Here is an 11235-nt window from a genome sequence, read left to right as displayed (position 1 = left end):
TTTTCTTTTTAAATTTAAAAAGTTTGTAAAGCACAATTAAATTCTTAAAGTGTCAATATTAGTTCCATTTTGACCATTTCATATAAATCCCTCCTACATGCGAACTTGTGCGATCAAAGTGCCTATGGAACTGGTCTCCTCTTTAGCAGCCTCCACAAATCGATCCTGTTATGAAATTCAAATCCTCATTAGAGATATTCTAATCCATAATGCAAGCTAGTAATAGTATAAAGACACACAAATTTGATAACGTTACTAATACACACTCTCTTATTGTATTATACATGGGATTCAATTGTATTAGAGAGTCTGTGCAGTTTTGTACTACATCTTCGAATATAATAAATGAAGTAGGATTCTCTCTCTCCCCTTCTATTTCTATCATCTTCCCTACCTTTCTTTCACACTTTGTTTTTTGTTTTATTGTCTATAAATAAAAAATAAAAAAAATCAATATAAGTTGTTGACATGATTTAATCGTAACTGTTCAAATAAAAGAAAATAAAGGAGGAGAGAGATTAGAATGGAAGAAAACCTCCTCCATAATAAATAGCATACATGTGTAGCTATCATGCGTCCGACCGTTCTCTTGCTCGACTCTTGAAGCTCCCCTGCAAGTAGAAGCTCGTCCAATATAAAGTAGGCCTGCAAATATACATGCCACCTAACTTCCATTAAAATTTTAAAAATACATAAATATTGAAAGGAATATACTATATACTAGTTACTATCGTGCAATGGAGAAGAATATAATACACAGAAAATAATGATACCTTGTGGAAGTTAAAAATCAAGTCCAATTCACAAACCTATTTACACAAGAAAGCAGATCTTATATAACAATTGCAAGAGGGATTAAAATTGAAGAATTAATGAAAGCTCACTACTTACGCTGCCGAAATAGCGATCGAGTATCTCAACGTAATGGTGAATTATTTCAAGAATTTCCAATTCGTTGTCATCCTCATCAACACACATGCAGAAATAGAGGCTCGCATATCTGAACACAATAATAAACCACTAATTAAACATCAATTGTTATGCATCTTCAACGTATGAACCATGAGTAGCCAGTTTACCTTTTGTAAACAACTTTGAATCCCCTCCACTCCACAAAGTTGCACAACTTGGGACCCCGATTCAGTATTATGCCACTCAGTTCCCGCATTACCTTTTTTTTTTTTTTTTTTTTTGTTAATAGGAGAAAAAGTTAATTACAAATTTATCGTGCAATCACAAAATGAACGAATTAGAATCTTTCTTACCGATTCATTGCATTCTGAGTTTAAATTCTTCTTCATTTTGTTAGTGTATATTAGTGTAAAATACCGTTTATAATCGAAAGTGGAGGATTGAAAACTTATTACCTTAGATCGTTCCTTCTGGGGATAGGTTGAAAACCATTTGGTCAGCCTCACTTTTCCTTGTCGGCTAACAAGAATCACGAAATGAATCTGCATATGCATGCATGCCATCATGCGCCAACAAACAATATTAATTTCATTGCAATTATTAATGCCCAAAGCTCTACATCTGATCATGCGCAGCGTACCAATGAAATTTTTTGAGATGTTGATTCAATTAACATAAATGAAGATAGAAATTACCATTATTGCTGATGAAATTGAGCTATTGATGCTTTTGGATGATTGGATATCTTCTTAATTATTACAATTTTAAATTCTTGAATAAAATATACGAGAGAGATGTCATCTCATTTTTAGACTCACTCGGAGTAACGCAACAAAATGAGTGGTCGTTGTGCTACAAATTTGGGTTCAAAGACAACCCATTCAACGGAACACGGTTACACCACCACTTGGCACTTGTCTTTCTACCAAAGTAAAAGGATTAGAGGATTTTTGGTTTATTTTTTAAATACTGGATTAGAGGTATTTTATTTGAACCCTGCGAATGATTTACACTAATTAATCATAATTTCCAAATGGACGGACTGATGGGTTTTCAAATTCGCAGTGGCAAGCGCCTGTTGAAAAACCGCTTGAGACCTAAAAATCCCTCCTGTAAATACAGTGAAAGAAAAACAAATTTTTGGCGTCACGTATTACAAAATTTGTGTTTAGCTTTTTTTATTTTCTTTTTGTGTTCAATTTAAATCCTTGATGTTTTTGTTTTAACAGAGAGACAGCATAATTCACCATTCCAATTAACTTCTTCTTTCAAGTCAACCGGAGGAACCACAACTCCCTCCCTCCTCCCCAGTTCCCAGCCATCTGAGGAAGGCGACATTCTTTCGAGGGTTGGAGATGGCACGTTCCTGGTTTTTGTACAAAATCCAGAAAGCTAGCTATCCATGACATAACAACCATTCCTGGTTAACTTACATTTGGAACAAAGCAATTCAGTTGAATATTTTCTACTTTAATTTCATCAGTCCAACTCTGCCTGTACAGATGATTAACACTTGCCCTTTATTTGGCTCCTATGACAAAGAAACACAACTACGAGTTGAATAATTACAAAGTTATTTATACATTGGTTACATCCTCATGGACCACGTACCGAAAGGTTGAACTCTGAGGTAGCCAATGTATGTAATTGTCAAGTTTTCCTTGCATGCAGCTTCTGAAAGCTTTCTTTTGAGTATCCGAAAGACAATCATTTATTTCCTCCAAGAGGCCTACAGTACCCAGCGACATGTCTTTTGCATAGTAGTCAAGTATTTTAGGGAGGAAAACTTTTGTCTCCTTGCATGAGACACCAGCTCGAATGAAATCTGTTTGAGCAAGTTTCAGATCCTGAAATACGCTCTTTGCTGTGTATGCTCGAACCTACATCCAGTAAAGTGGCACCGTTTCAGACAAAGCTAGAAACAGGTAAACTAAAAATAGTTATAGAAAGAAGAAATTGTTACCGCTGGGTCAGAGTATGCCCCTGAACATAGAGCAAAATGGACTAGAGGCTCAGGGTATTCTAATGCGTATACATGTCTAATGCTCCCCGCCTTCAACTTCTTTCCTGAATGAAACAATGTTTGTCGCCACTGCATTCACATAGTATGAAGAAAGGCATTACAATGAGCACAACATATAATACTAATATAAAAGGTATGCAATGAACATTGTGAATGCTGGATATGCATCAAATTAGCTTCAAATGATGGTTGCTCAGCATACTATGAGCCATTTTGCACATACTCTGAGGTTAACATTATGACGGTTAGTCCACATATTCTGAGTTTCTAGGCATCAAATTAGAGTCAGATGATGCAGAATACGCAGCACAGCTGAGTTTCTTGGGCCATTGTTCACAATGGCATTGCAGAAGAACGCCTAATGTTCCTAAAGCTCATAGGCCTAATCTTGTCACAAAATTACATGGTTGGCTTGCAGGATATGTAGAGTCCTAAAGACCATACAAGGTTTAATAAGGTATAAGAGAAAAGTACACATACCGGTGCTGAGCGGTGTGCTCGGATTCCTAAGATGGAGGTCTGAATGATATACGCATTTATGCTATGTCCACCTATATTATACGCTGCCTGAAAATAGGATTGTAAAGGACACAAGTGTCCATATGGGTGAGTTCCAATAACATTTAAACAATAGTCTATAGGATGCACTTTTACGTACATTTAAAATTGAACTACTTTTCGCACGATTATGAGTTCCATATGCCAGGTATGCCTGCAAAGATTATGTCATAAACCCCATTAGACATGCATTTACTTCTATGACAAATATCTTTTGGCAATATTCATCCGTTTGCAATTTCTCTGAAAGAGTTAAAAAAATACAAATGATTTTCTTAACGTATTATATGCATCAATGTCTTAGAAAAGTAATCATACTGTTACTGGAGCATCCCATATTCCATAATCATAAGCATATAGAACAAATAACTTTCAGAGTAAAGTTTTGACTATGAACCTAAAGTTTTACTGTGAAGAGAAAGAAAGATCGTAAAGGATTAAAAATTATGGTTTAGAAGCCATACATGCATCACCAAGGCATTGTGAATGTTAATCCAGAACACAAGCTTCTGCTCACGTTTCATCTTCAGGACGTCAACCTTCTCTAGACTTCGAACCAATGACCTATATAGAGCATTCAAGCATGTCAAACTCAAAAAAATCTCACATATCTACGGAATTTTTGAAATATCAACCAGAAAAAGGGTAAGACACATGATATAATCATGTAGTTAACAGATCTAGTTTTACCAAGGGGGAAAATAAAATCTAAACTTATATTTATCAGATTGAGGTTCAATGTGCATAACCTGAAATTTTGCAGCATCATAGCAGCACAATTGAAGCTGTCTTCATCTAAACAGATCTTTGAAACTTTGGTCATTGTAGCACAAGGTTCACTTTTTTCTTTCAACCCTTGAGGATGCATTGTAGCTTCCTCATTGCAATGTGGACTCCAACTATCACAAGGATTCTTAGAAGAAAATATACTTGAGGAGGATAAGGATGAAGTAGGAGAAGCTGACAGGCGTGCATGGTTTTGGGGATTGGCGAGTTTGCAGTATATAGAAGAGATGCATCTCACAATATCTTCAGAAAGTCTATCCGGAGTATTAAGGGTACTATCATTAAGAGAATCACCAAGATGATCCGCTAGGCTGCGATGACGAGAATTAGCAATTTTGCTGTCCTACAAATGCATAAACTCTAGTTATAGACAAATCATAGCTCGAATTGCTTTCTCTAGAAACTGAGCAGAAAATAAAAGTCGGCACAATATTGTAAAAACCCCTTTAGCCCTGCAATCAGGAATTTTAATGTTAATAAACAAATTCATTTAGTTATTCACCTTTTTAGATGGTGCTTTTATGCCAGTCGCACTACTTTGATTATCTGAGCTAGCCTGGCGATATGCGGGGGAAGTTTGATCATGATAGGTCAATTCATCTCTGTGCATTTGCAGCTCCAATTTGGAACGTCCTGTTTTAAATTGTAAATGGCTTTCTGGAGTACCTGGCAAAGAGCATCCTTGAAAAGCTGTTCGATACAGTGAAAGAAGATGACGCTCTAAATGCATAATTTCAAGCTCAAGTGTGTCAATCTCCTCCTTCAGCTCTGTACAAGACTGTTGTAGAGCCCAAATGCCAAATTAAAAATTGAAACAAACTAAAGCAATTTTTTTTTCAATAATTAAAAAAAAAGGTGAGGTATTACCGAATGTAAGAAAATCTAAAAGGTGTGTGGAAGAGTTTTTGGGAATGGGGGGATAGTAAGAATCACTACAGTGAAACTACTAAAGTGAATGGTAGAATACAAGAAACAAACCTTTGGTGTTGGAGATGCAAGGGAAGCAAAAGAGTTGATGGAACTAGAACCCAGCGCCTTGTCAGAATCCCACCAAAGGGAAGCCTGATCACGCGAAATCCTATCCAACTGTGCAGTCTGTGTCAAAAGATAGATGCAAAGCATGTGTGAATGTTGGTCTAGACTAGAGGATGAGATCAACCATGAATACCTAGTTAGCTAGTGTGTATATTGAGCGATATATACAATCTTCAAGTCTCTTCAATATCCTCAACATGTTATGCTGAATCCATAGAATTCGACGATGAAATCGAGAAATAAAGCTTTAACTCATGAAATTAAGTGGTAAATTCCAAATTTATTGGCCGAAATTGAAACAAATTTAGAATGAACGAACAAATGAATGAATAATGGATGGTGGATCAGGAGCAATGCTGATGCATCAGGTGAAAGAAAATGAGAGAGAAAAACTAGCGGGAATTAACAAATTAAGATTTGTAATGTAAGACTTACAACAGGGTTAAACAAGGAGAGGAGTCCATTAATCTCGTCAGAAGTAGCGCTGCAATTTAACCAGGCCAACATTCATCATTCATTAATATCAGAAAAGAAAAGAACGAGTTGCTCATTAATCTCAATCCAATCTTGCAAAATTAAATTAATTTAAATTTAATTTAATTTACCTCTTCATATCATATGGGATGGGAGGAACAAGTTCTCTGTCTCCCTCTCTCACTGCAGATACACTATCGCACTCCTCCTCCTCCTCCTCCTCCTCCTACCACCACAGTAACAATATCAGAGAGTCAATTAGCATTTGAGAAACAAAAACAAGACAACAAATTAAGGAGCGAGACAATTAATTAAATAAATGTAGAATGGTTCATTTACCTAGTATAGTCTAGTCTAGTCTAGTCGGCTTTTGTCTGTCTGTCAAGTGCTGGACACTTCAAACTCAAGAAAGTAAGCAAGCACCTGTATTTCCAGAAATATATGTATTGAGAGAGAGAGAGATATATATATATATATATATATATATATATATGAAGAAGAAGAAGAAGAAACGAAAAAAGGGGTCAAGAAGCTGACATTGCACGAGGGATGAATCATGAGATGCGTAGAGAGGAGCAGAGAAGAGTAGACAACTAAACCTTCAACTCCTCCACGGGGTGAGGATAAAATTGATTATAAAATAATGAGTCAATTAACTTATTAATTAATTAACTAGAAATAGATGATGCAATGAAATGAAGGCAGATGATCCACCACAAGATATGGCGGGGGTTGGGATCTAGCTCATAAGTCAGTCAAGTAAACAAATACATTAATAGCTAATTAATTAATATGAAATGAGACGTGGGACCCTGGACAGCCCACGCAGGCAGGCAGATGAGAGAGACCGGAGGAGGAGGGCATTCCAAAACAGCAGACAATAATGAATCATGATTCCTTTTCTTGGTCTCACATACCAATATTATGATTCACGATCAAGTCTCTAAAAGATAATGATTAACACTAATTAAGTATGCTAATAACAAAACAAAACAGAAAATAACAAAACAGAAAGTAAAGGTGAAAAGAAGACCGACACAATTAAGTACTAGTTATGATGATTGATTTTGGTGGAGCATCAGTCCATCGTCGTATGTTGCTCTTATTAAACTCTCGCAGTTCGCATGCTCATTTCTCATTCCATTACTTCACCAATTGTTCCAATCCTATCAAATGCATTCTAATTTCGAGTCAAACCACCTTAATTATTGTATAAATCGGATGACATCCTTCTTACCATTTCTTAAAGGAACATTATTCATCTTAGCAACTGTGATCATATAGAATTGTCTCCCTATTGGAGAAGAAAAAAAAATGATTTTTTTTGGTCAATTATGTTATAGAATTAGTGGGTGAATACACTCAAAAGAATGCCCAAAGACTTAGTAATAGTGAGTAATAGTGTTTGATACTTTCAAAAGTATCATCATTGTATTTTGATGGTTGTAGTTACGAGAGTCGCTCTATAAATAGAGCACTTCGTCTGTTATCAAATGCACTGCAAAAGAAAGCAAGAAAAATAATATCAGTATTAGGGGTGGGCACGGTGCGGTTCGGTGCGGTTCCACCCCTAAATTGGAACCGGAACCGAAATATATTAACGGTTCGATTCGGTGCGGTTCCACTTAAATTTATGACTAGAACATTACGGTTCGGTCTACACCGGTTCCGATTCGGTTCTTGCCGCTTTACGGTTCCTAATAATAAATTATTTGAACACCAAATCATTATGCATTCAAATACATCTTCTAAAACTGATTACATAAAGTTGCATACAACACATCTTTTTTAATGCAAATGTCTTTGGTAGTGGTACCAAGTCAACAAAAAGAGACAACTAAAACACATATGCACTGGTCAATCAGTCAACAAACAAAAAAATGATGAAACAAATTGCAAGTTTTCAGACTTCAGAGAGCAAGCAAGAAGCAGCAGCTCCTGTACACAATTTTTCAACCTATTTTTCAACCTATTATACTATGACATGTGTGTGTATATATAATTTATTTATTTATTATTAATAAAACGGTTCGGTTCGGTTCGGCCGGTTCTTGGTCATTCGAAACCGGAACCGGAACCGGTTTGAACGGTTCGGTTCGGTTTTTCACTCAAAGTTGACTTTTCCGGTCAACACGATTTTTTTCGATTTTTTTTCTTACGGTTCGATGCGGTTTTGCGGTTTGTCGGTTTTTATGCCCACCCCTAATCAGTATCCCTCCCTCTCTTTATCTACCATCCTTTTTTGTGTTATAGCTACTAAAGTCATAGTGTGATATTTTGCACCTGCTTCGCTCCTGTTCTTAGAAAGGTTATCTCTCTAACTTTTATCTATTTATAACACGTTATCAGCTCGGCTCTCTAACCTTAAATAGTTCACATCTCCCTTCACCATAAGAAAGAAGAAAAAAAAAATGCTTCCTTTAAGGTTTTTCCTGTTTTTCTTCTTCTTCTGCTTCATCTGCGTGATGCACCCTCACGATGAACTGCTAGCACCATGCCTGTTTCTCGTTCTAGATTTAACAGTTACTTATATCTTTGATTTCTTGTTTAGTGTAGTTCCTGGTTTCTAACCCAGTGTTTATTTATGTTAATTTTACTGTAATCAAAGATGGTGTAGTATAATCGCCCATCTTGAACTGCAAATTTAATTTTCATTGCGATCAAAGATGGTGCAGTACAATCGCCCATCTTGAGCTGCAAATTTAATTTTACTGCAATTTTAGGTGGTGCAGTATAATCATCCACCTTGCTTTACATATTCAAGTGGTGCGGAATAATCACCCATCCTATGCTTGTTTCGATGAGAATGGTGCGGTACAGTCGCCCTTCTCATTAATCATGAAAATCTCAAGCCTGAAGTTTCGAGTGCTTAGCATTTTTAGCCTGAAGATCAAAATGAAAAATTTGTAAGAACCAAAAGTTCTAACGTTATATTCCTCTAGGAATACATATTATTACAAGTTCTTACGCATCTCATTTTTCTTTTAGAAAGAAAAGAAAATGGTGAACTTGGCAAAACTTAATTTTGCTGCCCTAGACATTATTGGGAAGAATTACCTTACCTGGGTACTGGATACCAAGATCCATCTGGAAGCAGGGAATCTTGAAGATACCATTAGGGAAGAAAACAGCTCATTCTCTGAAGATTGGGCGAAGACCATGTCTTTATTCGTCGCCATCTTGATGAGGGACTAAAAAACGAGTACTTAACGGTTGAAGATCCGTTAACTCTCTAGCATTGAGAAACAAATACAATAACCATGCAACGATGAATCTTCCAAGGGCTCGCTATGCATGGACTCACCTAATGATCCAGGATTTCAAGTCAGCGGCTGAGTACAATTCTGCGTTGTTTAGAATTACCTCTCAGATGAAGCTCTATGGGGATACCATTACCGAGGAAGATATGCTGGAAAAGACTTTCAGCACATTTCATGCCTCTAATGTGCTCCTGCAGCAGCAGTATAGAACGCGATGCTTCACTGAATACAACCAGCTGATATTTGTGCTCTTGGTAGCTGAACAAAGCAATGAGATCCTGATGAAAAATCATCAGTCCCGACCTACTGGATCTGCACCATTCTCAGAAGTGAATGTTGCTTCCCTCGAAGTGAACACCACATCCTCTGGTGGCGATAATCATAAACGAGGACGTGGCCATAAGCTAGGCTGGTGGAACAGGAAAGGCAAGAATCATGGTGGTCAGTTTCACAACCAGATTCCAAGGTAAAATTCAGGCCCGAGCTTTAAAAATGGAAATTGCCATAAAGGCAAAGCTCGTATAAACAATGCTCTTATAAACTCTGATGGAGCCTGTCATAGGTGTGGTGGCGATGGGCACTGGACGCGTACCTATCATACCCCAAAACATCTGATGGATCTATATCAAGCCTCACTCAAGGAGAAGAGTGTCAAGACTAATTTCCTCGACCAGGCTAGACTAATGGATATACCTGATCCAATGTTCGACTTATCAGGACAGTTGAACACAACCCACCTAAATGTCTCAGACTTCATTGTGGAAAGGGGGAATGAAGTGTATCGGTCTGATTGAATCATTTATATTTGATGTACTTTTATTATTCTGAACTTGCAGTTTAAAAACTCGCATTTCAATAAAAGAGGCATTTAACTTTCTAAGTTGTTTTTAACTGTGATCCCTTTTACTTAGAAAGTATGGATAAAAGTTATGGTTATTCTCAAAACATGAGAAATGGCAAAGATATTTGTCTTGCAAACAGCGCAACCACATATACAATACTTCGTGATCGAAAGTATTTCTCAAGCTTGATACTTACAAAAGTAAGGGTAACAACAATATTAGGTCAATCAGATATAATTGAAGGCTCAGGGAAAACCCAGATTATGTTACCAAATGGAACAATATTGTCTATACAAAATGCATGGTATGCTACTCGATCTACTCGAAATTTGTTGAGTATCAAAGACATACGTTTAAATGGATACCACATTGAAACGAAAAGTGCAGAAAATGTGGAGTATCTATACATTACCTCCAATGATACCCAGAAGCGTATATTGGAGAAGTTGCGTGGTTTGTCGAGTGGATTGTATTATACATACATAAGGACAATTGAATCATATGATGTCATGAACCAGAAGTTCATTGATTCAAAAGATTACATGCTTTGGCATGACCGTTTGGGTCATCCAGGATCCACCATGATACATATGATCATTACCAGCTCTAATGGACATCTATTATTGACCAGAGACATTGCTATCTCAAATGATAACCATTGCAAGGCTTGTTCTCAAGGGAAATTAGTAATTAGACGATCACAACTAAAGGTTGATGCTGAATCCCCATCATTTTTGCAAAGAATTCAAGGGGATATTTATGGATATCTTCAACCATCTTGTGGACCATTTCAATATTTTATGGTTTTGGTTGATGCATTTACCCGATGGTCACATGTTTGTCTCTTATCTACTCGGAATGTAGCTTTTGCGAGACTTCTTGCTCAGATAATCAAGTTGCGAACATAGTTCCCAGATTATCCTATTAAGTCAATTCGACTCGATAACACTGGTGAATTTACGTCTCAAACCTTTGATGATTACTGCATGACATTGGGCATTGATGTTGAACACCCTGTTCCTCATGTCCATACTCAAAATGGTTTAGCAGAAGCATTGATCAAGCAGCTTCAGTTAATAGCTCGCACTCTGCTCATGAAAACAAAATTGTCAGTTTCTGCATAGGGATATGCCATCTTACATGCTACATCATTGGTTTGATTGAGACCTATAGCCAACCATTAATACTTTTCACTATAACTCGTGTTTGAACATCAGCCAAACATTTCACATTTATGAGTTTTTGGTTGTACTATTTATGTGCCTATTGCACAGCCACAATGCACTAAAATGGGACCTCAGCGTAGATTGGGAATTTATGTGAGTTTGATTCATCATCTATCATT

At 36.8% G+C, this 11235-nt stretch overlaps 3 protein-coding genes across 4 annotated transcripts; 1 reads left to right on the top strand and 2 right to left on the bottom strand.

The window, feature by feature from the left end:
• Nucleotides 1-1623, bottom strand: LOC103961810 (AP-1 complex subunit sigma-1-like). Its single transcript, XM_048574859.1, has 6 exons — nt 1368-1623; nt 1080-1171; nt 892-1000; nt 774-809; nt 559-645; nt 1-165 (listed from the first exon to the last, which is right to left on the bottom strand). The coding sequence occupies exons 1-6, from the start codon at nt 1539-1541 to the stop codon at nt 94-96; spliced, it is 570 nt and encodes a 189-aa protein (XP_048430816.1). The 5' UTR covers nt 1542-1623; the 3' UTR covers nt 1-93.
• A 738-nt stretch (nt 1624-2361) lies between these two features.
• Nucleotides 2362-6665, bottom strand: LOC103961794. Of its 2 annotated transcripts, XM_009374404.3 has the most exons (12): nt 6326-6662; nt 6128-6211; nt 5920-6014; nt 5750-5798; nt 5258-5374; nt 4782-5057; nt 4243-4622; nt 3958-4057; nt 3594-3647; nt 3416-3502; nt 2876-3004; nt 2362-2792 (listed from the first exon to the last, which is right to left on the bottom strand). In XM_009374404.3, the coding sequence occupies exons 3-12, from the start codon at nt 5925-5927 to the stop codon at nt 2490-2492; spliced, it is 1503 nt and encodes a 500-aa protein (XP_009372679.2). In that variant the 5' UTR covers nt 5928-6014; nt 6128-6211; nt 6326-6662; the 3' UTR covers nt 2362-2489. The 2 variants fall into 2 exon arrangements, with proteins under 2 accessions (XP_009372679.2, XP_048430826.1); XM_048574869.1 differs by lacking the exon at nt 3594-3647 and having other exon boundaries at nt 6326-6665.
• A 2391-nt stretch (nt 6666-9056) lies between these two features.
• On the top strand, nt 9057-9842 carry LOC125472880. The gene is made up of 3 exons (XM_048574902.1): nt 9057-9134; nt 9246-9514; nt 9611-9842. The coding sequence occupies exons 1-3, from the start codon at nt 9057-9059 to the stop codon at nt 9840-9842; spliced, it is 579 nt and encodes a 192-aa protein (XP_048430859.1).
• Nucleotides 9843-11235: the final 1393 nt, after the last annotated feature.

This window comes from the organism of the source record quoted next, unplaced genomic scaffold, assembly GCF_019419815.1.
Source record: "Pyrus x bretschneideri cultivar Hongxiangsu unplaced genomic scaffold, Pyrus_bretschneideri_v1 Contig76, whole genome shotgun sequence".
NCBI lineage: Eukaryota > Viridiplantae > Streptophyta > Magnoliopsida > Rosales > Rosaceae > Pyrus > Pyrus x bretschneideri.
This window is presented reverse-complemented; position numbering and strand designations above follow the sequence as displayed.